General features: G+C 43.9%; 1 protein-coding gene across 5 annotated transcripts in view; it reads left to right on the top strand.

Moving 5' to 3' along the window:
- ETV6 (ETS variant transcription factor 6) overlaps nt 1–25,367 on the top strand; it is a 234,856-nt gene extending 209,489 nt beyond the window's left edge. For 4 of the 5 annotated variants that reach the window (XM_077871052.1, XM_077871050.1, XM_077871049.1 and 1 more), the window contains 4 exons: nt 4,694–5,239; nt 18,265–18,407; nt 20,960–21,060; nt 24,799–25,367. In XM_077871052.1, the coding sequence (XP_077727178.1) occupies nt 4,694–5,239; nt 18,265–18,407; nt 20,960–21,060; nt 24,799–24,904 (896 nt within the window). In that variant the 3' untranslated portion in view covers nt 24,905–25,367. Of the gene's footprint in view, nt 1–4,693; nt 5,240–18,264; nt 18,408–20,959; nt 21,061–21,787; nt 21,882–24,798 lie in introns of all 5 variants that reach the window. The other variant, XR_013364305.1, reaches the window with a different exon arrangement.
- The last annotated feature ends 669 nt before the right edge of the window (nt 25,368–26,036 follow it).

Raw genomic sequence — 26,036 nt, 5'->3', positions numbered from 1 at the left:
GTTCAGCCTTGACAGTGGTTGTGCCCAGACCACCAGGAGCCTGGAATTAAATACCTTGGATCCAGTTCTCTACCATTAATGTTATCAACTTCATCAAGTACTTCCTCTTTGAGTGCTGTCTGCAGAGAAATAAATAAATCAATCTCCTCCAAGTCCTGTTCCTGCCTGGACCCCTGAGTCAAAAGTAAAATCTGAGTTGGATTAACCAGAGCACTGTCTCCTTCCTTCATTGTTCCCAAAGATCTGGGCAGGAACAGAGAGTGAAATCTCTCCAGGACATTACATCAGTTCCTCTTTTACCCTTGGCATGAAAACTCTTCCTCTCAGAGTCCGCCCAGACTTCCTAAGGCTTGCCCCGAGTGCACACCCATGCAATGAGCCTTGAAACCCAGGACATCAAAGAGGGCCAGCAGGTGACCAGACTACGGGCCAACGCCTGTGTCCGTTTTGAGATTTGTAAGACAGGAAATGGAATCAGGAAGTAGAATTTTTCAGTACATGGTCTTCATCATCCTTAAGTATTTTTAAACCTTAATAAGCTTTTAAGTAAAGGGAGATATTCTGTCAATGGCATATAGAAGAAAATGCAACTAGTTGCATTTGCATGATAGTAGTTGACTATCATGATCATGTTCTGTGACAGGGAAGAGATCAATTCATCGGGGTGGGGGGAGGGTACAGCAGAAGTCCAGATTGACCATGAAAAGAAGACTTGCCTCATCTCCGAAAGATTGCAGGTCATTTCTGCCATACTAGTCATCTCAGCCATTAAAATTAACTCAAAAGACCTAATCAGTTAAGTACTTTGTAAGCATTTATTTGCTGTTGGGTTAAAATGAAAAATTTAGGACTTGTTATCCCAACCTATATCCTTGCAAGGTTGACTGAGTACTTGAAAACAAAAGCAAAAAAAAAAAAAAAAAAGAAGAAGAAGAAAAGAAAAGAAATGCTTTTTACAGTGGAAAATATCAAACTTCTGCAAAACTTGAGAGAATTATTTAACAAACCACCATGTACCCATCACCAGCTTCAATGATCAACTCATGACCAATCTTGTTTCCTCTGTGCCCCCACCTACCCTCTGCTTCACCGTCCCAAATTAATTGAAAGCAAATTCCAGATACACAGTTTCATCTGTAAATATATCAGTACAGGTCTGAAAAGACGAGGACCCTTTATAAAACCATAATCACAAAGCCATCACGGCACCTGACAGTTCTTCAATATCATGAGATATCTTTGTACTGTTTGCATTGTTTCCACCTATCCTGTACAATGTTTTTACAGTTTCCTTGAATCAGAATCCAAACGAATCTCTACACTGCAGATGGTTGATGTGGCTGATGTGGCTCTTAAGTGTCTTTCAGCCTATGGGTCTCCATCCATACCTTTCTAGTGCACATGTTTGCGCTCTCTTGCTCTTTCTCTCTTTCTCTGGGTGTTCAAAAAAGAAGTTAGCTGTAATTAGTATAACTTTTCCATTGTACATAGTGTACCTTTTTTTTTTTTTCCTGTCTGGTTGCTTCAGGATTTTTCTCTTTATCTTTGGCTTTCAGCAGTTTGACTATGAAATGACTGGATGTAGCTTTTGTATTTATCCTGCTTGGTTTTCACTGAGCATCTTGGATCTTAAAGTTTCCTGTTTTTGTTGTTGTTACCAGATTTGGGGACCATTTGGTCATTATTCAGTTTGGAGGGTTTTTTGGGCTATTTATTTTGTTTGGTCCCGTTCTTTCTGTTCTCTCCTTCTTAGATTCCAATCACATGTCCATTAGACCATTTAATAGTGTTCCACAGGTCACTGAGGATCTGTTTATTTATTTGTTTTTAATTTTTATTGATCTGTCTTCAAATTTACTAACCCTTCCTTCTGTCATTCCTAATCTGCCATTAAGTACATCCAGTCCCATCTTTTAGATACTGTGTCTATTTAGTACTTGAATCTTCTTTAAATGTCCATTTCTTTTCTGACCGTCTCTATCATATCTCATCATGACCACCATTTCCTTCAAGTGTTTACACTTATTTCTAATCATTATTTTAAGGTTCTCTTTTGCTATTACCAACATCTAGATGATCTCAGAGTCTGTTTCTGTTGACTGCCTTTCCTCTTGATTATGGGGTCACATTTTTTCTGGTTTTTTGTTTTGTTTTGTTTTTGCCACATATCCAGAAAATTTTTATTGAATACTGGACATTATAAATGGTACATCATAGAGATTCTAGATTATGTTATATTCCTCTGAAGAATGTTGATTTTTTGCTGTAGCAGGTAAACGACTAACCAATCACTTTGAGTCTGTAGTCTTAACATTTGGTTAGGGCAGATTTTTGTCAATTTTGCCTTTAGCCCTCAGGCAAATCCCTTTGTCCTGGAGCTAGCCCTTATTCCTAAAGTGTGGCTATTCTGGGGTAATGAAGAGCCAGAGATGCTTATAGAGCCTTTGTTGCTAGGACTGAAATTCTGAATTCTGTCTCCAATACAGTGGCCAATACCTGACATTCCTGATCTTATCTTTCAGCCATACAGCTGTTGCTTTTCACTGAGCTCCTAAGAAGCCCTGCCCCCTACTCCACACGTGCACGCACATGCACACTCACACACACACACACACACACACACCCCACATGCTATTCAGGAGCACATGTTAAGGATTTGAGGGAACTTTATGTGCCAATTTAGTGGCTACTGTCCCTGAGGCTCTCCCTTTTATGGGATTTGGTTTCTCATTTTTTTGCCATTCTGGCAGCCTCATACTCTATTCCTTGACAGATTATACAACTTCCAGTTCATTTTCCAGCTGCCCCCTGCTAGAGGGACTAAGGAGGACCCTCAGGGCTCTATGAATTTGGATCTCACCTGTGCAATTCTCTTCTTTCAAGAGTAAAATCCCCTTCAGTTTTCTCCAGCACCTTCAAATAACTTTTGTAAATGTATGGTATCCAGATTCCATCTTTTGTATATGTAGGGAGGTTAGTTTGATACAAACCACTCTGTCTTTTCCTGAAACTAGAATACTCCTCTCCTTTATCATAGAAAGGTGGTAGCAAACCAGAATATTTCACCTGGCCTTGCATCCCTAATCATAGAGCCTGGAGACCAGTCCTTAGCAGAATATTGAGACACTCTTTATTCCATTTTACATCTGTCTGAGCTTCCATTGTTTAGAGATATGGTATAACTTATTAAGCTAGTCTCCCATTGATAGCTATTCCAATAAATAAGTACTTTTAAATTCATGGCAGTGGGTTACACAGTAGCTACAAAATAAACCTTTTGCCTTCAAGCAGATGCTTATTAAGTGATCATGAATATTTCTTTGTTTGCTCTCTCATATAACTGAGAGCTAGAAGAGTCCCCATTTTTCTATGAATCCCGTGTAAAACTTTGTGACATTACCACCTCAGTCTCTGTGTACTAACCCTATCAAATTCCTGGATCCCTTTATATGTTCTTCATAGAGATATTGGCATAATGGACAAAGGAGGTATCTTTGATTTGCTTTACTTAGAATCATAGACAAATCTTTGACCAGAACAAGGACCTGAAAGTGTATGCATCCTTTTGGTGAGACAGTTCTGGAAACAGATGTGACCAGAGAAACCTCATTAAGATGAGTGGGATGCACTGTGGAAATCTCCATTTTTTGTAGGCAGATTCTTGCACCCTTCCTCCCCCTAAACAGGGACTCCTAAAGCCACGTGTGTGCTGGTCCCTCCCTCAACCCAACCCACAGAACTACTTCTGTTGCTGAGCTGTGCACATTTTCAACGTTGTCTTCGCTCGGATATCACCCACTTGAAAGTTCAAGTGGGATGGTACAGAGGCATCATTGGAGGTGTTCATCCCTCCTTTTCCTTAACTTACCTCTGCCTGTCTCTGAGCATTTTGAAGGGCACTCAGAAACAAAGTGATCCTGAATCTTCCTTCAAGTACAAGATTGCCAATCTGTAAATTAGGCCCACTGTCCATACTTAAAGCAAGTTTTGCTATAACTTTTTCCCTGGGCTTCTGTAGATAGCAAAAGGGCAGATATCATAATGGATCCTAGATTCTAGATTCTTACTGGAGTCTGGGTCTCATTCCCTAGCTGACTGTGTGTTTTTGAGAAAGTTGCTTAACTTCTGTACGCTTTCATTTTGTCACCTGTAAAATAAGAGTACTGGTATCAGCATGTTCTACTTAGGAGTGTTATACATTTTAAACAATGTAATCCAGTACCAAGGATATAGTAACTACCTTAGTAGTAGTAGTAGTAGTAGTAGTAGTAGTAGTATCATTAACACCACCAACAACGTCCCAGAGGTAGAGAATATGTAAAATCAGCTATGAAAATACAAGTCAGTGAGTGTCTAGAAAGAAACCCATAAGGACCCCAAAAGTAACGTCAGAGAGTCAAGAAACAAAGAGCTAGAGGACACGAGTTTGGCTTCCTTGTGTTTATAAGCTACTAGTAAGTGATTAATGGAATGCTTGTAGACATTCTTAGCCTGTCTAGTGTAGGAAAAGAATTTCAAGTATGTGTACTTCAGTTGTTTTTTTAAGCAGTGGGAAAGACACTCCGTCTCAAGGGATGAAAGGTCTGCCCGGCACATGCCTGGACTCCACTGTTCATTACCTCTAGGACTGCAGCAGGGTCCCTCTCCCAACCGTCCACTGGGGTCAGTGATTGTCTCTCCTTCTGCTCCACAGATAACTGTGTCCAGAGGACCCCAAGGCCACCAGTGGAGAATGTGCACCACAACCCCCCCACCATTGAACTGTTGCACCGTTCTAGATCACCTGTCACAGCCAATCACCGGCCTTCTCCCGACCCCGAGCAGCGGCCCCTCCGGTCCCCCCTGGACAACATGATCCGCCGCCTCTCCCCGGCCGAGAGGGCCCAGGGGCCGAGGCTCCACCAGGAGAACAACCACCAGGAGTCCTACCCCCTGTCAGTGTCTCCCATGGAGAATAACCACTGCCCACCATCCTCTGAGCCTCACCCGAAGCCATCGAGCCCCCGGCAGGAGAGCACCCGCGTGATCCAGCTGATGCCCAGTCCCATCATGCACCCTCTGATCCTGAACCCCCGGCACTCCGTGGATTTCAAACAGTCCAGGCTCTCCGAGGACGGGCTTCATAGGGAAGGGAAGCCCATCAACCTCTCCCATCGGGAAGACCTGGCGTACATGAACCACATCATGGTGTCTGTCTCCCCACCCGAGGAGCACGCCATGCCCATTGGGAGAATAGCAGGTAGGTGAGCGCACCCCTTCACCGCCACTCCAGCCTCCAGGGAGACCCACAAAGCCCCCTCTCGCCCCTGCCTTGCAGCGAGCCTCACACCGTTCCCAATTAGATGGCCTCAGATAGGCGCCCTCAAAGGCTCTGCGAGGGCAAGTGGAGGCTTCTGCCGGAATGAAGTGAAATCCCTAATGGGCTAGTTAATGAGCCGCTGGGATAGAGTAGTTAATGAGCCTCAGAAATGTTAAGAAACAAATGTCCTATGTCCAGCCTACAAGGAGAGTCACATCAGAATCACGGCTAAGCGAAAACATTTAAAATAAAAGGTTTATGAGCATGCTAATGGCCCTGTCTTGAAGTTTCCAGCAGCTAATTAATGACCAGACACAGCATAAAGAACCTTTGTCTCCGATTTAGACCTGTAATTCCATCCTATGGGCAGTAACTTAGTGTAGCCTTCACCTTGGGAGAAGGTGGGAGAGAAAAACACGATTATGGTTTCGAGGCAGGTGTTGCTGGGTCATTTGGACGAAGGAAACCACTCCCAAATTCTTTTGCTTTTATGATGACAAGCCCAAATTTGCTTCCCTGAGACAAGAAAGCTCTGGAAACCTGGGGGAAAATGTCTGTTCATTGTATTTGTGCTAGTCTGCCCTTAATTTCCGTGAAGTCATGCTCCAGACACCTCACCCTCCAGCCACGTGGCTCTTTTCCTAGAGCACCTTCCATTCGTGAGACATTCGTTAAGCACCCACTATGCACCCATGAATGCCTTAGAAGGGAGGGGGACACAGAGTTGATTTAACACAATTATTTCCTTGAGGAATTTAAAATCCCTGGGAGACACGGATGTGAAAAGCACTAAGTAAGGTGCAAGGCAGAATGGAATCCGTCCTGTGTCCAATTCATTCAGTGCATGTGCACTTATTGAGTACTGACTGTGTGCTAGGATAATTCAGCGCTGTGGGAGCAAAGCAGAGAGAAGGCGTGTTTTGACAGGAGGAATGGAGGAGGATTTTACAGGGAAGTGGCTCAGTACTGGAGGTGATTGTGATGTGTTCAGTAGTGGGAGGGAGGCACAGAGGCAGGAGAAGTCAGACCTGGTCAGGGAAAGGCGAGACATGCCCCCTTCCTCCATGAGCGGGTACCCCAGGACAGACCTCCAAGGGAGCCCCAGGATGGGGTGGTGCTCCTAACAGCATGACAGCACAGGGTCCTACAGGCTATATTAACTGCCTCTGCCTTGACTCATTGTCCTTTTTTTATTTAAATTATTTGTTTCTAAATTTTTCTGTGGCTCCAAGCGTACCTCCCATGTTGCCTCCATTTTAGTGCTGCAGATTGTTTATATCAGAGGTGTTGAATCAAGAAAATGAAATGCCAAGGAAATAGGACTTGTATGTTTGAAAAGCCATGAAAAATGAAATTATCTGTGTCCGGGATTTGATTCAAATGATCCCACGGTGCTGGGGGTGAGGCATGAGTGGGGTGTGCGTAAAATAAGACTAGCTGTGAGCAAATGGCTGTGTGGCTGGGTGATGGACATACAGGGATTCACATTGTTTTGTTCTCTACCTTTACATGTATGTATATGGTTGTGTGTATGGTTGGTTTTTTTTTAATCTAAAAAAAAAGAAACCACAAAAAGGGAAAAAAAAAAAAAAAACAGGAGATTTATAAAGAAAGAGAGTTTAGGCAAAACATGTGAATTTCCCCAGATGATTAGAAAAAGGAATGAGGATGAGGTCATGTATTACTGTGAAGCATATAAATGACCTGTCTTGTGCTTCCCAGGCCAGACCTCTCCTGTCTATACATACCCTTCTTGTCTTGTTTCTTACATGGTCTATACAGCGGTACTGGACAGTTTGCAGATACTGTCTACTTGTTTATAATTCTCAGGACAGCTCTTACAGGCAGCTTATTACTGCTGTATTCACTTTATATGGAAGATCACTTGCACCAGGGAAGCCACAGAGGAAATGGAGCCCCAGAGAAACAAAGGTCAAATAGGGGTTGGGTTACAGGGCCAACAGGACAGTCACTGCTGTGCCATTGGCTGCTGCTGGTATTGCTGCCCTCATGTGACCTGTCTTCCCCAGCAACATCGGTCCTGTCCACCTCCTCTGTGGTGCCATCTTATCACAGGCTTTGTAGGAATTGAAGAGAAGCCCATACATCAAGAAAGTTAAATTATTGAGTCTTACAGAGTTACTTCTCCCTTGTTTAGTAGGTTTATAAATTTTAAAATATTTGTCTCTTAAAAATTGTGCTGGTGTGTATTTAAAATCTTACTCGTAAACATCAGACAAGCCTCATAGATGTAGCCTCATCAATAAGATGTTCCATGGACTATCATACCAACCCAGTGATGAACCTTGGTACCCACAGATGCCCTGTCTCAAGAATACACAGAAGAGGGGAATCTAGGCTTTTCCTTAGGACCCTAGGAAGTCAGGATATTTATCTAGAATAACTGTAGGGCCCAGATCCTTTGGGGAGTACATTATCCAGTATGAGAGAGTCCCCTCAAAGTATTCATCATTAATGCTCTAATGATATACTCAAAAGTTTAAAAATCTCCAGATGTAAGTATTAACTAAGTTTTTTTAAAGATTTTATTTATTCATGAGATACACAGAGAGAGGCAGAGACATAGGCAGAGGGAGAAGTAGGCTCCGCGTGGGGAGCCTGATGTGGGACTCCATCCCAGGACCCCTGGATCACGACCTGAGCCAAAGGCAGATGCTCAGCCAAAGGCAGATGCTCGGGCAGTCCCGGTGGCGCAGCAGTTTAGCGCTGCCTGCAGCCTGGGGTGTGATCCTGGAGACCAGGGATTGAGTCCCACATCCAGCTCCCTGCATGGAGCCTGCTTCTCCCTCTGCCTGTGTCTCTGCCTCTCTCTCTCTCTCTCTCTCTCTCTGTGTGTGTGTCTATGAATAAATAAATAAAATCTTAAAAAAAAAAAGTTTGAAAAAAAAAAAAAAAAAACAAAGGAAGATGCTCAACCACCGAGCCACCCAGGTGTCCCAGTATTAACTAATTTAACCAAAAATTCAACATTGGTAAATTGAACTGAGTCTCAATTTTTCTCAAGGGTGAAATGAAAGGGGTAGAAAGTCTAGAGTCTGATACTTAGTCTTGATTCTAACCCTCTGAAGAGAATTCATCACAACTGCAGGCTCCACTGTTTCTCTTGGGAGATCCCTGTCTCCTTCATTCCTACACTTCTAGTGTCTTTCTGGACTAGTCAGATCCTTATAAAATTCTATTTAGTAGGGGTTGAGCTCATTGGGTAATTCCTAGGTACAATGTAAAGTTCTGGCATTACTGAACAGCCATCAAAAGCCTTTATATCTATAAAGCAGATGTGAGATGAGAAAACCTAGTTCCATAAGCTTGTTCAATGAGCAAAGCCCAGAAAGAAATGAAGGTGTCCTGTCGCTGAATGTCGTGCTGATGAATACCGTAGCTGGAGGGTATGGATAGGAACATGCTTATGAATGCGGATGAAAAAGTGTAGCCAAATTTTTGTCCATTCAGATGTCATTTGCTCAAGGACTTTAGGATTTATATATTTGGCCACTTCCTGTGTTTGAGGCACTGGACTGCATCCATGAGGGTGGAGGGTTCTAGGAGGTCTAAGATATACTCTTTATCTTGAAAAAGCCGAATGCCATTGGCTGTCATTACAGTGTGTGATATCTTTAAAGGACTCCTATTAAAGTGCTGTAGGGGAGTTTAGGGAAGGCTCCTTGGAGGGGCTGGCTTTTAGCTGGGCTCACAGATGCTTAGAATATGAACAATGAAGATTAGAGAAAAAGATATCATTCCAGATGGAGAAAAGTCAAAGCAAGTTAAGGCCCAGTGTATTTTTTTCTACTTTAGGTAGAAATGTAAATCCAGGGAATCCAAGTCCATTAAAAAACTCTATTTTTCCATTCTTTTTTTTTTTTCACCTTTTTTTTTTAAGATTTTATTTATTTATTCATGAGAGAAGAGACACCCAGAGAGAGAGAGAGAGAGAGAGAGGCAGAGACATAGGCAGAGGGAGAAGCAAGCTCCATGCAGGGAACCTGATGTGGGACTCGATCCTGGGACTCACAGTATCACACCCTGGGCCAAAGGCTCAACTGCTGAGCCGCCCAGGTGTCCCTTCCTCACTTTTTAATATCTCTGAATTGGAATGTAGCATACAATTTATTACTTTTTTAAGATTTTATTTATTCATGAGAGACACACAGAGAGAGGCAGAGACATAGGCAGAGGGAGAAGCAGGCTCCTCACAAGGAAACCGATGCGAGACTTGATCCCAGGACCCCGGGATCACACCATGAACCAAAGGCAGATGCTCAACCACTGAGCCACCCAGGAGTCCTGTAGCACACATTTTATTTTTTATTTTTATTTTTATTACTTTTTTTTTTTTTTTTTGTAGCACACGTTTTAGAGGTGACATGCAAAGTTACAATAGTTTACTTAGGTACTGGCCTATAAAAATTAAAATATTCAATGAAATAAATTTAGGAGGTAATGGCTTACCTACAAATCACAGATTAGATCTATTTATATATAACATGTAGCATATTTTTAAAGGTAGCGCTTATTTTTCAAAGGTTAAGGACTGTTGTTGAGGCTAGTAAGTTAGAATAGCCAGACTTTATGGGAGAGAATTTAACATGGAATACAGTGAGACAAGACCCCTGGGTTCAAATTTTTTATTGAATAGCCGATGGTGTATGTAACAATGAACAAATTGCTTCTTTCTGGGCTTGTTTTCTATTTCTTATGCTCATGAAGGGATTGTGGGGGGCGGGGGGGTTGGAGGTAGGGAGTTAGGGGTTGAGGCAGCATCTGTGAACCTTCTAGCACTTTTCTCAGCCCACAAAAGTTTTACTGGCCTGTGCCTCGTCCATGTGTTTCATATCCAAAGAGTATATTAGCAGTGAGCGCCATACAGTGATGAGGCCTAGTTACCACTGATGCCGTGAGTCATGTTTTCAGTCTATATTGACATTCGTTCTTAGAACTCAAGTGATTTCAAAGCTAGAAGGGGCTTTTACAGGTGAAGCAACGGAGATTCAGGCACATCCAGGGCCAGCCTTGCGCTTCATCCAGTGTTCTTTCCAAGACACTGTTTCCTTCTGACCTGGGACTCTAGAGCAGGGATTGGAAAGTCTGGCCCGGGGCCAAATCAGCCACCGCCTGTTTTTGTAAATCAAGTCTCACTGGCACCCAGCCACACCCAATCACTTAGTGTCCTCTGTGTGTGGCTGCTCTTGGGCTCCAACAGTGGAGTTGAGCAGTTGCAGGAGAGATTGCGTGGCCCGCAGAGCCTAAGATATTTGCAGAAAACATTACAGGAAACATTTGCTGCCCCTGTTGTACGGCATTGTTTACTCACATGTACAGTATGCCTGAAATCATTGGCATGATGTGGGATACGGAAGTAGAAAACCCTGTCCCCGCTCTCAAGGAATTACTTGCACTTTAGAAGATGAGGCATGCCTAAGACATGGGAAAGGAACAATAACAAGTGATAGAAGAAAGGAGACAAGTTCTAGACTGTTTGCAGACCGGTCCAGGAGAGTTACAATAACATCATGAACGTAAGTAAAAACTCAGTGAAAGAAACTGTTCCTTTCAGTACTTGGATGGCGTAGTTAAATCGTTCATTCATTTATTCAAAAATGATCCTGTGTCTTCCTATGTGCCAGGTGTTTTTCTAGGTGATAGGGTACAGCGTCTCCATATGCCAAATTTTGTGTCTTTGCTGACACAAGGCAATATCCCTCCAACTTGACACCAACAAACAAACTAAGCTCCTGCTTTGGTTTTAACTATGGACAGCTAAGTCTTAAAAGAAAATTTTAAGTTGTTTTTGGCTTTCTCTTCAAGTTCTTCAATTCCATTAAAACCTGAGTTACCAACTTCCCGTCTGCTTGTCCCCTCCTTGGCCTTCATCCAAAAATCTGCTAAGGAAGCAAGAGTCATTGGCAAACTGGTTTATAATCCATTCATACTCCATTGCTATACAAACATGGGGATTTTAGAGGTCTATACAGATTTGCTTGTTCCAAGTCCATGACCCACCTGAATAGAGAATATTTCTTTTCTGGTGCTTATCTCACAACTTTTGCTTAGTCCCCTGATTTTCTTTGCAAACATGAACTTCTTCATGGTTTGTGAAGACATTATTGTTTGGCTGATTCTGCAGCAGATAAGACATAAGCCCAGCACATGCTCTCTCCACTCCCAACCCTTTTATAACCCATGTCATGGCAATCTTTCAGATCTCCAGAGGGACTTCCAAAAATCTGCTTATTATCTCTCAAGGTTACATTTTAAACAGAAACAAAAAGATTCTAATCAAGAAGTCGCCTGTACTGCTTATTTGTCACCTGACTAAAACAATATACTTTCCCGATTTGGTTTTATTGACTGGATGAGTTCTGTGTGCACAGAAATTCAATCCTGGGAGCCTCTAATCTTAAATCAGATGAAGAAAAATAAGCCTGAGACTCCAGGGTAAGCAGTTGGAGGCATGTCCCCAGGGGGGCAAGGACCAGGGGGCCAGGGGAAGTCACTCTGTCCTCTTCGTCTTGCTTCCATCCCTACTTCCTCCCCAGCAGTATTTGGTGCTGGTGAATGGTTTCAAATGAAACTCATGAACTTTTTTTTTTTTTTTAATTTTTATTAATGAGTCTCAGGAGCAGCCTTGAGGGGAAAAATACATTACAAAAGAGGAGTCTAAGGGTTTATAATGAAACTGGTTAAGGGACCTTGGTACCAAGGTATACATACATATGTGAGCCTTTGCACAGAGGTGTATAAATGTCTGTTTTAAGGAAGGAGAGGACAGGGTTGTGGGACGTCTTCATAAACCAAAGGGCCCAACCACATCATCTCGCACCATCTTAGGCAGATAACCCTCTGGCAGAATTCTCAAAGGCTCCCAACACAGGGTCCCAATCAACAGCTGGCCTGAAGTGTTCCCCCGGAAGCAGTATGGGCTGATGAGCAAGCGTGGACTCTGGAAGAAGCAGGATTGGAATCCAGTCCTTGTCCTCCCACCCCCCACCCCCCAGAAGTGCTGTCTGCCCCCTGAGTCCTGGTTTCCTTCTCCATCATAATGAGAGCAGTAATACCCACTTCCGGGCACTTTGGAGTATTAATGAGACAATATGCAAATACACAGCACCAGTTGGCTAATTACTAAGCATTAGGGTCCCTTCCCTGCTCCATTTTTCTTTGCTCTACTGCAGGGCTGCAGAGAATGAGGGGAGAGCCATGGGTCCAGCCAGCACCACTGGCCACCTGGAGCTGGCATGGGCATGGAGCTGGCAGGCTGGTGGCCTGCAGAGGGCACGCCTTCAAGGCGCCCTCCTTTCCTTATCTCCGTGGAGATTCATTTCTGTGCTGTGTCTCACCTCTGAGGCTTTGCCCAGGAATGTCCCGTGTGGACTTCTCACATCAGTTGAGTCCCTGCCGTTTATTTTCACCGTGAGCTACCGAGAAATCAAAGAGCCCTAAAAGAGAAGGAAGTTTCGGGACAGCGTTTTTAAAAGATAAAACGGTAACAGCACAGTGGCTGGGTGGGAAATAATAGAAGGAGCTCCAGGAGACTGGAAATTCCAGTTTGCTTAAGGACACACATTTCTGTAATACAGCATGACTGCCTGGAGGTAGGGATGCGAATTCCCAGGCTGCCCCCACCTAAGCAGAACAGGGGCTGAGCATTGCAAGGTTCCCGCTGGGGGCTTAAGCTCAAAGTGTTACCTTCCCTACTAGGTAAAGTGGCCCGTGGTTTAGAACCACAGCTATCAAGCAAGAGTAGCAACTGTTTTTTTTTTTTCTTTAAGGTTTTATTTATTTATTCATGAGAGACACAGAGAGAGAGGCAAAGCCACAGGCAGAGGAAGAGGCAGCTCCCTATGGGGAGCCTGATGCGGGACTCAATCCAAGGACCCTGAGATCGCAACCTGAGCCGAAAGCAGACACTCAACCACTGAGCTGCTCAGGCAACTTTTCATTTTATTTGTTCCTTACCTGTTTTGTTACTCTACACCTCATGCAACCAAAGGTGCAAAGGGCCAGCCTTGTCTACACCTGTAGTCCATGTGCCACAGTCCAGCCAGGAAGCCGGGATCTGTATTCCTCACCTTAGCCTCTCCCCACCCAGCTTGTTACTGTGCACATATGGTTTCTGTTTTCCAAAGCCCGCAGCAGAGCACGAGCAATTGCCCATTGTAAACACACCTCTGTGTATCAACACAGGGTTGGCTGCACTGGATCTATTAACTTTCTGCTTCCCGATAATGGCCCATCTAGAAATGAGGACAGGAAAGAGAAAAGGAAAACAAAAGAAAAACAAAAAACTAACCTGTGCATACTGTAAAGCATGTGTTTCTAGAAGCAGAGTTTCTCAAACTTAACACTCTTGATAATCGGATCAAGGATTTTTTGCTGGGATTTGGTGGGGGAGCTGACTTGTGCATTATATGATATTTAGCAGCATCCCTGGCCTCTACCCATTAGATGCCAGTAGCATCCTCCACCCAGTCGTGACAATCAGAATTATCCCCAGACACTGGGAAATGCCTTCCTTCCCCTACTGCTCAACATTGCTGCTAGTGTGGAACCACTGCTATAAAGCAGAGTAGCAACTTTATATTTTGCATTTTACTTGTTTTGTTGCTGAACCTGAAATAAATTAATTTTTGCAATAAATTGAAAAATGAAACAGAGACACTCAGCATCCGGTGAGTTAGTGATTGTACCCACAGAACTCCAGTTTACAGGCCTTCATTTAAAATTCCATTTGGGCAGTTAAAACAACATAAAATTACTTTCTCAGAAGTTTTCCCAAAATTTTAATTAGCCACCATCATTAAACATTCCCTTTGTCAATAACTTGACTTGCCCACTCAGATTTTTAAACATCAGTTTTGTCTAGCATGGTTTTTTCATTAGAAACCATGTTGGTTATGTGTGAATTGCCCATCTTTTTACAATCTCTGTTCCATGAGCACATACAACGAGTCTCTGCTAAGAGACAGACGTGGGAGTGAAAATATTTCTCCTTAACCACAGGAAGGGATTTTTTATAATGCCTTTTAGCTATGGATACCCAGGGCACCTCACCCAGCAGGAAAGAGAGAATGTTCTCTCTGACTGAAAAATGGCACTTCACTTGAGCTAAGCCCTTTATAAACTTCCTCTCATGAAGAGACAATCCAAATAATGGACATTTGTTTAAAATACCCACGTGCCTTAATATAGAGGTCCCCTTAGTTTAAGAGAAATGCATTTAAAATTAATGAATACCTTGTAATATAATTTTTTCATACGCATATTCAAGTGTCTTAGAATAGGATAATCTATTTATAGAGTTTGGTGAATTTCATTATATAGTATTAAGCATTTTCATTGATGATCAAAGAGCATTGTATCTGTGCAGATGTGGATTTCGACAGAGCTGAAAAATTGCAGGTAACAACCTCCAGAGGATCTAGAGAACTAAAAAGGATCTGCCTTTTATTAAATTGAAGTCTTAAAAACAAAATAACTCCCATGGCTTGAACTTTAGTTGTAAAGAAAAAAAAATCTTCTATGGTCAGGCATTTATTTTTATCATCTGGAATAATTTTTAACTAAAGAAACAAAACAATCAATAATGTTGCAAAAGCCACTTACACTCTTGAGTTTGAAACAACTGCTTTATGCCACAAAATTCCTGTTGCTACCTCCGTTAGTGACTGAGTAATTCAATATGTCTTGAATGTCAACGTATTTTTATTACTCAGCTAAAGTTGGCTTTGCTGGCTTAAATGTCATTTAAAGTGATCAATTGGCAGCTTGTTTGGGGGTTATTTTCACATTTATGAAAGGGAAAACTTTGCAAGAATCAAATGTTCCTGAAACATACAGGTGAGGTCTGTTCTCTGGTAAGCCCTGCCCTTCACTTAACCAACCAAAGAGCAGATAACATTCTAGATCATTTTTAGTAAATGGTTTATATCAAGGTCCAAGTTTGATGCTTCTGAAAAACCAGGACGGTAGCCCAGTGCTAGTTAAGCTCTTACTTGGAAAAATGGCCTGGTTCACGCTGCGTTGTTTTATGAGAAAGAGAATGTACCACGACAGAAAGAAGCCAGAGAAACTAGGAAATTAGAAGTCGTTGTGCAGATGGGGATGGAAGGATCATCCACTTTACGCTCTAGCTCCAGTTGGCATAGAGGTGAGGGGAGTAGCAACATATTGCTCCCCTTCCACAATTTTCTTATATCAAACTACTGGAGACAATCAGGGAGTTTTTGTTGGTTTTTTGTTTATTTGTTTGTTTATGAAGTGTTAGTCACATGAACACTGTGGAGACTCGCATTCCCAACCCAGATGAATCCAAAGGTGCCATGATATCTCTCTGCAGTGAACATGATTTCTCCCCTATAAGAGAAGTGATAGAGGAGCTATGTGCAAACCCCCTTTGTTGTTCCTCCTAATTTACTGTCATTTTTATGGGATGATATTTGATTCTTTTCAGCCGTATTCCAATTGGTAGAGATTGTGGGGAAATTAAAATGTGTCTGCCATTTGATGGCAGGACAAAAACTGAATCCACATCTCAGTCCTCTGTTTTCCATTTGTAGTAAAGATGTCATGAGACAAGGAGTTGGCCAGGTGGGTTAAGACACGTTGCCGACCTCACTGCTTTGCCTAGCAACCAGAATTATCCTGCACCAGTTGCCTTAAAACTGAGCTAGATTCGGGGCAGCCCTGGTGGCGCAGCAGTTTAGCGCCACCTGCACCCCGAGGCGTGATCCTGGAGACCCTGGATCGAGTCCCACGTCGGGCTCTCTGCATGGAGCCTGCTTCTCCCTCTGCCTGTGTCTCTGCCTCTCATTCTCTCTCTGTGTCTCTATGAATAAGTAAATAAAATCTTAAAAAAAAAAATGAGCTAGATTCTTCTCAGTTGTGCGATAGTGTAACACTGACTTCTCCAGGTGCTTTGTGGTGCTAGGGTTGGGGGTTCCCTGCTCTCTCCGTGTGGCTGGCAGGGGATAATAGAAGTGGCCGGCTGCTTCTGTCACCAGAATGGGGTTCAACTCCCAGAGTACGCGATGTCTTGGCTGCAAGAAGAGCACAGTTCGTCCTGTTCTAAAACACAGTAACTCGCACATTCCGTTAATGTTTAGACACAGACAGTGGGCTGGGGGGTGGATCGGAGGCTACCCGTAGGAAGATTTATGGCCATTTTCATGGTAGTTTCTTGAAAGTGCCACATTTTATGCCAGTTCTTCTGCCATTCAGAGCAAAGGCTGGCTTTCACCACGATTGCACTACACAGAGTGAAACCTCGCCCTGGGAAGTCCTAAAACTTTACAAATACCTACCTGTTAACCAGCCTCTCTGGGAATAGAAATCACATCAGGAAGGGGGGCGGAGCACGGGCTTCAGAGCCGGGCAGAGGCTGCAGTCCTACGTGGGTCACTCTTGAGCTGTGCCCCCGGAGTAAATTACCAAACCCGGTAAGCCCCAGCTTCCTCGTCCATAAAATAGGAGTAGCAACAGCACCTGCCTCTCAGGGGGTCACCAGGGTCAAGTGTAGCGATGCTTGTGGAACACAAGCTCAGCGCCTGCCCCTAGCACCCAGTTAATGGCGTTGCTGTTGTGATTTTGTTGTGACCTTCATGACTTTCCCTTCACTCGCACTATCACTAATACAGTAATCCCGTCAAGGACACATTATTCCCATTTCAAATATGAGGAAAGAGAACTCAGAGAGATTTAAGAAGCTTGCCAAAGGTGACCTGACTCAATTCCCCCTTGTAAATATACTCCTTGGAAGGGTGTGTGTTTCTTTTCCTGGGAGGTGAATGTGTTGACTCTAAAATATTCCAGGTCTCGGTTAGACACTCCCCTCCCAGGTGGGCCGAGCCTCACCCAACAGAAGGCAGTCAGCGCACTGTGTGCCTGAGACCTGGAATTCAAAGCCCAGCCACCTTGGGCCTCCGAGGAGTAGAAAGGATGCAAGTAAAGTGCTAAGCGCATATATAGAATTCAGGGATTGATCATTCACTGCCAGGAGTTCTGGCTGGGGGCTGCCACGATCAACGGTGAACCCCTGGAAACCAGTGCCTCTTATTCTCATCTGGAGGCTGGTCCAGAAAGCACACCTGGATAGGACATGTCTGCCTCCGCCCACCTATCAAGGGAAGCTGGAGGGCAAACCACATACCGTTAGGGCACATCCAGAAAGCACTAGAACAAGGGAAAGGTGTGCAGCCTGTGTCTTCTCTTTTAATATGCCAACCCACCACCAAAAGCCAAGGAGGCCTAGCACAATGCCTGGCCTGTATTAACTCACTTAATAAACGCTTGTGGCCTGACCAGGTGATAGAACATTAGTCCTTCAAATGGGGAAAATGATTTTTTTTTTTTTTGCCTTGAGTTCCTTTCTACCCTCATTTCATTATAAAAAAACAATTTTAAAGAACTCCAAAATTAGCCGTAATGAGAAAATATCTGCCCTCTTGAAAACCACGCTAGCCACAACTCCCAGTCATCTGCAAACCACGTAGTTCTCTTTCCCGCAGCTGTGCACCCATCACACTTGTTTTTCTGCCGCTTGATAGCCTGCCCCAGTCTTCTCATCTTTGTGCGTAAAGCCTCCAACACCAGAGTGATCTTACAGGGCCACCAAGTATCCCACGCCGCTTGCCTGGAGCACTAGGGCTCTCTTCCCGCCCTTTGACTCTCTGACCCTGGCCTGGTTTTACCCCCTCTTTTGGCTTGCTCTCTTTCATGGGAACTCCACTCAAGTTCAAGTCATTGGTCATGACCTTGGTCAAAGGTCGCCCTTCTGCAGTACCATCTGCGGTCTCTCTGGGATCTGGTCTCCTCACTGTGAGATAAGAAAGTTGACCATCAGTCCACAGTAGGCTGAAGTGATTATTTGATGATTTTCTCATTCTGATTCTTGGTGCCTCAACAAGAAACCTAATTCTAAAGTGTTTTCTTGCCCTTTGCCTCTGTAGACTGTAGACTGCTTTGGGATTACGTCTATCAGTTGCTTTCTGACAGCCGGTACGAAAACTTCATCCGATGGGAGGACAAAGAATCCAAAATATTCCGGATAGTGGATCCCAATGGACTGGCTCGACTGTGGGGAAACCATAAGGTAAAAGGGCACCAGCTGTTTACTCTGCCAATGAGGGCCGAAGTAAAGCCCTTCTCTCTAGGTTGGAGGATAATTGCCTGGCTTCTGCCTCCTACATGTGCCCCTCATTATTTGGTTTATTCCTCATGGGGTGAGCAATTAGACAGTTGCAAAGGGAAGGAAATGATTAAAGATGCCACTTTCCATTTGTTACTTATGCCAGGTGCCACTTCACTTCACAAAGTCTGGTCTGAAAGAGCTGCATTCAGAGCAGCCCTCCATCCCATCCCCTTGGCCTGGCCCTGACACTCACATGTCCTCAGGATCTAGGGTAACAGGGAAGCTCTGGGGAGCTCTGGGACTCATGAGGAAGCTGGGGAAGCATCACCTCTGTTCTGCTCAGTTAGAAACTCCCATGTCCACAGCAGCCCCTTTCTACATGGAAATGCTTACACTCGAACTCTGCAACATCCCCTTGAAAAGCAAACAGGCAAGAACTGTTTGCCCTATGCTTTTCTATGCTGGGAAGAGGAAATGGAACTTACAGGATATAATCTTTTATTTTTTTATTATTTTTTTTAAAGATTTTATTTATTTATTCATGAGAGACAGAGAGAGAGAGGCAGAGACATAGGCAGAGGAGAAGCAGACTCCCTGTGGGGAGTTGATGTGGGACTCGATTCCAGGACCCTGGGATCATGCCCTGAGCTGAAGGCAGACGCTCAACCATGAGCCACCAAGGTGCCCTGATATAATCTTTTACAGTTAGGAAAACTGTGAAAGCCCACAGATGTAAAAAGTACGTAAAACATCCTAAATGTCCGTTATGGATGACTGGATAAAGAAACAACAGTGTAACATACAGTGGAATATTACTCAGCCTTAAAGAGGAAAGAAATCCCATCTGTCACATGCTACAGCATGGAGGAATCTTGAGGACATTAAGCCAAGTGAAATAAGCCAATCACAGACAAATACTGCCTGCTTCCATTCACAGGAAGGATCTAAAGTGGGCAAATTCATTGAATCAAAAAGTGGAATGGTATTACCAGCGGCTGGGGAGCAGGGGCAAGGGGGATATACTAATCAATGGGCATAAGGTTTTCCCCATAAGCAAGATGAGGAAGCTCTAGAGATCTGCTATACAACATTGTACTTGTAATTAACACCACTCTAGTATGTGCTTAAAAGTTTAAGAGGATGGATGTCCTGTTACGTGTTTTTACGACTCAGTAAAAGGAAAGAAAGTAGAGCAAAGGGTCTCCCCCCTCAAAAATATATTAAAATAAATAAATCTGTATCCCTACTAAAAATAAAACAAATGAGGAACCAAGATCCAGGCCTGACCACGGACCAGTAGATGTGAGGCAATGCAGGCAGGGCACCGGGGTGGCACCACACCAGGTGAGCTGAGTGAAAGGGGACAGAGTGGAGCACAGCCAAGCCCTGCCGGGGCTGCAGCCCTGGAGTTTGGCAGCCTGAGCTCCGGCCCTGTTGAGGAAGACCCGGTGCAGGCCATGACCAAATATAGCAAGGCCCCACTGACGGACTCCTCAGTGTGAGTCACCCAGAAAAGTCCCGCTGTGGCCACTGTGCCATAGCCCCGGGGCTCTCGGAACCACTCTATTCTTCCTTCCACAACAGGAATTTAAACAGCAACAACAAAAATCTCTTCCTTAAAATGACAAGCCAGAAATACAAGTTTGAGAAAGGTCACTGCAGCACAAAATAAAGGGGGGTGGGGGGAGAGAGAGAGGGAGAGAAGGAAAGAAGCAAAGAAAGAAAGCGAGAGAAAAAGAAGGAAGGAAAAGAAAGAAGAAAGAAAAGAAAAAGAAAGAAAGAAAGAAGAAAGAAAGAAAGAAAGAAAGAAAGAAAGAAAGAAAGAAAGAAGAAAGAAAAAGAAAGGAAGGAAGGAAGGAAGGAAGAAAGAAAGAAAGAAAAAGAAAGAGAAAAAGAAAGGAAAGGAAAGGAAGAAAGAAGAAAGAAAGAAAGAAAGAAAGAAAGAAAGAAAGAAAGAAAGAAAGAAAGAAGGAAAGAAGGAAGGAAGGAAGGAAGGAAGGAAGGAAAAGAAAGAAAAAGAAAAAGAGAAAGAAAGAAAGAAAGAAAGAAAGAAAGAAAGAAAGAAAGAAAGAAAGAAAGAAAGAAAGAAAGAAAGAAAGAAAAAGAAAAAGAGGCAGACAAAAAGGAAAATTCTCTGTGGCTCAGAAGGTGAAGGTTGACCCCCATGTAGGGGGAACGTGCAGGAAATTCACTGAGCGTAACATTGCTTGGTCCTGGGAAAGGAAATAAAGGAGCTTGCTGCGGCATATGCTTTATTAGCTGCAGCGCCAAGACTTCTGACAAAAGGTGATTCACCTTAGGACAGATCTTGGCGATGCGGGTAAAAGCAGAGCGGGTGACACCAGTGGGCCAGGAAGGCGGCAGATTAGCAGGTAGCTTTCTCCAATGGGCAGGGCTCCCGCGAGCAGCTGAAGAGCTTTTATTTTAATAGCTCCCCAGTGTCTTTTCTGAGGTTGATTTCACTATGTCTTTGTGCTTTTTTTTTTTTCTCTCTTCCTCCTTTGAACAAACAGAACAGAACAAACATGACCTATGAGAAAATGTCCAGAGCCCTGCGCCACTACTACAAACTAAACATTATCAGGAAGGAGCCAGGACAAAGGCTTTTGTTCAGGTAGCACTTCCTTTTTCTCCTTTCCTTCTTTTGGGAGGATATTATTTTCTTTAAATAAGAGGGAGGTGGGAGACAAGATCTCTACCTGCCTGGATGACACTTAAGCCGTCAGTGCCCCAGATTGGATACCGGATGCTGGGTTGTTAGAATTTTAGGGTAAAAAAAAAATAAATAAAAATTGTTGTTGTTTTTTTTTTTTTACTTAGGTCTGTACTATAGTAAAGCCACAGCTAAGTAAACAACCATCTGACTCACCTTTAAAATAAAGCAGTGATCAAATAGAATTATCTGGCATTAACATCCAGTGTAGTTAAAAGGAACAACTAGAGTAACATCCTCAGTGGCAAAGCAAGCTATTAGATCTAGACTTCCAGGTTCCCAATCCTGTAAGCCAGTTTCTGAAGCAGTGTTTGTCAAACTGCAGGTCCTGACCCATTCATGAATCATGAAATCGATTCACTGAGTCAGTGACAACTTTTTTTAATGAAATAGGACAGGACTGAGTAGAATAGAATTGAAAATATCAGACTGTATCACATGAAATAAGAGTGACTAATGATTCGTGAAAATTTTGTTGTGTGCATGTGCACATGCTGAGTCACAAGGTAAAATGTATTTTTTTATGATGCATTATAATCAGAAAAGTCTGAAAGCTGCCGTACTAGACATTCCTCTTTCCAGACTTCCTCACAGCTAATGAGTTCCAACCATTTAACCTTCCACATAGATTGTGATTCCAAGTACTATACAAGAGAGGAGAAAGAATTAAAAGAAGAAGGAGAAAGGATCTAAAGGACCAATCAGGAGAAGTAGAAGTGGTGGTAATTGACACTGGTGGTAATGGCTGTGGGGAGACCCGGTAAAGGCCGGGGAGAAGGTGGGATCAACAGATGTGACGTTAGGTTGTGGGTTTGGCAGGTGGGACAGAAAAGAGATGGATTTGGAGTTATCTACACACAGGTAGAAAGTGACATTCTGTATGAGTAGATGAGCTTGCTGGGATAAATTGGAAAGAGCAGAGAACCTGGACGTTAGCATCAGGAGTTATGGTTAACTTAGGAAGAGTGAAAATAATTGAGATCTTCAAAAACAACAGAAAAGGCTGTTCAAGAGTTGGAAGCAGAATCGAATGAAGTTGAAAAACAAACAAACAAACTCCTTTCTCTGGCTCTGCTAGTGTTTTCCCTTCATCCTTCACCCTAAACTTAGTCTTCCTTTCCTTTTCTTCCTGGATAAAATGATCCCATTACAGCAGCTTCAGTTATCACTTTAATGGTTAAACTATTCAGTCTTTGGATCCAGCTCTAAAATCCTCCTTAAATTCTAAATCTGCATTTCCAAGAGCTTCTGATACTTCATGTCCACTGAAATACCACATTAGTATCTCACACATGAAATGTTCAAGAAAGACCTTCGCATTCTAGAAACCTCCCCTCCCCCCATCCAGAATTCTTGTTGCTCATCAGCAGCATCATGGTTGTTCTAAGCTGCCAGCCTTGACAGTGGAGTTATCATTGACTCTTCCCACATCCAGGGTAGTCATTGTGTTGGATTGTCCTTGGCTCTTCCATACCGTTTCCACTGCATTCTATTTTGCCGGGGCTAGAAGCCTGGAAACCCTGTTTCCCAAGATTTCTTAGCAGCAGGTTCCAGGTCGGAATCTACCAATGACAACCACTTTCATGAGCATTTGGAACATGTAAGAAAGGCAAAAGCATTATTATTGCTTCTCTGACTAGATTTTATTATTTATACCAAGATTAATTCAATAATCCTTTCTACCTCTGGCCCACTCTCCTGCCTTCTGAATTCATCACACACCCTGCCAACTGCCCTACAACACTAACATGATTCCCTGTGCCAGAAATATATATCCCTTTCACTTTTGCTTTTTTAAATATCTATGCCCTCTAGGTCCACCTCAGGTGTCCTGCCCTTCCTGAGGCTTTCTCCAACTGGTCAAACACACATAGATATCTTCCTCCATCATTTCCTGGATTCCCTTGACCCTAAACCACATCGTGGTTTACATTTTCAATAGATGTACATGTGAACTCCTTCTCCCCACAAGTAGGTCACAAGAGTCTAGAAGGGAGAGGATTCTATTTTATATAATTCTGTTTTGTACATGATGGAGGCTTTCAATGTTTCTTGACAAGCCTGACATAGACCATCAGAAGCTTATTATGGAAAAGTAGTCAAGAGAAGAAAGGGGTAGTTTGCAGGGCCAAGTATAGCGTGACCGTGGATTTGGCCTCAGGAGATCATTAATGACTTCAGATGGTAGGAAGAAGTTTTAGTTAAGGGATAAAAGGAGAAGGTAGACTGCAAACTTGACAAGTCATACTGTTTGAGAAGTTCAGCAATAAAGGGCAGAAAAGAGAAGCAGAAGTGGTTGGAAAGTTCATAGGCTTCCAATAGCAATTTTCGACAATATGAAAGGACGGAATAGTGCTATTAGTGAGGAGAGTTGGTCATTTTTGAGGAAGTGGGTGTTGAAAGCCAGACTTTCCACAAAATGAAGGCTTCCTGGTATAAAACCCAGGGTCTAATCAAGTGAAGTGTTAAACTGTGGCTACTCTACAGGATTTCTAGACATTGAGAGAAGGAAGATTTTAGTAGGGACCAGCATGATTACATGGCTCTTTGACAAGGAGGCAGAGCTCAGAAAGTGAAAGGAGTAAAGAAATCAGGCCAGATAAGGTTTGGAGGAAGGCATGAGCCACGATTTGTATGAGAAAAAAGACTGGCCAGACTAAAGGGTTCATGCTCATCAACAGTGGAGGACAAGAGGTTCCTACGTAGACGTCACAGAGAGCCCAGATGGGCAAGCCGAAGAGATTGTGTATCCTTGGCCTTACCTGATGAGTGGTCATCACAGGCCTTTTGAACATGGAGTGACAAGAGGAAAAGTATATTTTAAGACAGTTCACCTGGCACAGGGCGGAGGGTCTGGGAAGGCAAAGGTGGACAGGCCAAGAGCCCACTTGGAAAGGGCACTCCCACGGTGAGGCTACAGCGTGTGCACCCAGGCTGCCTTCCCGAACCATAGAAATCATGGTCGAAACAAGTCGCTGATGTTATTTCCACCAAGAAAATGAGACATGCTGTGTGCACCCAGTGCAGATAACTAACGGGGATTCATTGCTAGCAGTTTGGGGGGATCAGTGATAACACTGAAAAGCATTCTCCCTTTCTCCCTTTCTGATTTCCAAGAGCACCGCTGACTTGCCCTATTATGAAAATTTTCCATTCCACAACGTTTAATTGTATCCTTTGAGTTAAATTCCAGTTTCGCATGCCATTCCCTGGGCTCACAGTCTGGGATGGAAATGGATAGACGGCTTCTCAGAGGGCCTTGGGAAACTCTAACTTTAAAACTCAGAATGACAGATCAGTGAGCTGCACTGGGGTCTGGGGTTCCTGTAATGGCCATGCAGAATGCACCACACTGCTCCAGGGGGTGCCATCTCCTAGGACTCTTTGTTTTGTTTTGTTTTGTTTTTTGTTTTTGGGTTGTTTTTGTTACTGTTTTTTACAGTTCCTTTGCCATGTTTCAGGCTGTCCCAGGAAGGGGCACCTCTTTCCAGTTCAGGCTAAGTTAACATTACTGGCTGGGTTCAGTAGCTCTCCAGCAATTTGAGGTGATGGGGCCTCAGCTTTGAGTCGAGAGTTCAGGGTGAGGACAGACTTGAAGAAAATGTAATCTCTGGGCTCCTCCCATTTCCTCTTCCAAAGGTTTATGAAAACCCCAGATGAAATCATGAGCGGCCGAACGGACCGTCTGGAGCACCTCGAGTCCCAGGAGCTGGATGAACAAATATACCAAGAAGATGAGTGCTGAGAGAAGCAAGCCGCGGCCTCGGCGGGCCGGCAGCTGTGGGGGGGCCCCGTACCCCCCACCCCTGCCCACGAGGGCCCCGGAGGCATGGCAAGCAGGCGGGCTGAGAGCCGGACAGAAAGAGACCCAGAAGTGGGAGTGACACTTGTCTCGCGCAGCGGGAGGGCCCCCAGAGCACCTTAGACAAACCACCCAGCGAAGGCGGGGCTGGCATTCTGGCCGAGGGCGTCAGCCCAGGACTCCTGGTTCCGTTTCCTCCTCATCTGGAACCTCTCCATCTGTAATTCCTCACCCTCCTCACCCGTCCACCTCTTGTTAGTTCCATGGTGTTTTTCGTTTTCGTTTGTTTTTGTTGTTTTTTTTTTTTTTTAAGACCATGCAGTTTGACTTTTCATCATCATTCATAGAGGGGAAGACATCCGAGGTTGTTTTCCTATGGAAATATATATCTATTATATATAATCTATTTTTTTGCAAATCTCACAGTGTGCGGCAAGACCAGCTGGTCAGGAAAGAGAACACTTGCAAAGGGTTTCAGGTTCCTCTTGATCCTGCCACGTGGATCAGGTTTGTTCCTGTTGCTGTTGGGTCTTGGCTGGAAAAAAAAAAAAAAGAAAAAAGAAAAACGAAAAAAAAAGATGCTTTTAAAAAAGACAAAGTGAAAAGGAGAGCTCTCTTTTTCTCCCTCTCGCTCTTTCCTCCCTTCCCTGCCTCCCATCTGTCTTTCTTCCTCCCCTGCTATTGAGCTTCAGATGCCTTTTAGCAGAGTTCAGCCTCTCAGAGAGTCTTGAGATTTGTTGACATCCCGGCGGCATCAGTGGTCTGGGCGCTTTGCAGCAGGCACCGCAAAATCAAAGCCACATCCCGGCATCTGGCTGCCCATCAGAGAGAGGCTCCAGACCTCACAGGTGCTGCAGTCCTCCAGAAAGAGAAATGCCAGTCCAGCGGGCTGCTCCCCCTCCCCACCCCCTGAAGTAGCTGCTAGAACCCCAGGACATGCCGGTTCCGTGGGACAGAAGATATGGCTAGAAGGCTGTCTGCATCATTCGAAAGACCCCAGATCCCCGGAAGATCCCTATCTTGGGATTAGCTTGCAAGTTTCAAGAGGTAGAAAATCCAAAAAGACCCCATGGGC

This window comes from Canis aureus, chromosome 25, assembly GCF_053574225.1.
Source record: "Canis aureus isolate CA01 chromosome 25, VMU_Caureus_v.1.0, whole genome shotgun sequence".
Taxonomy (NCBI): Eukaryota; Metazoa; Chordata; class Mammalia; order Carnivora; family Canidae; genus Canis; species Canis aureus.
This window is presented reverse-complemented; position numbering and strand designations above follow the sequence as displayed.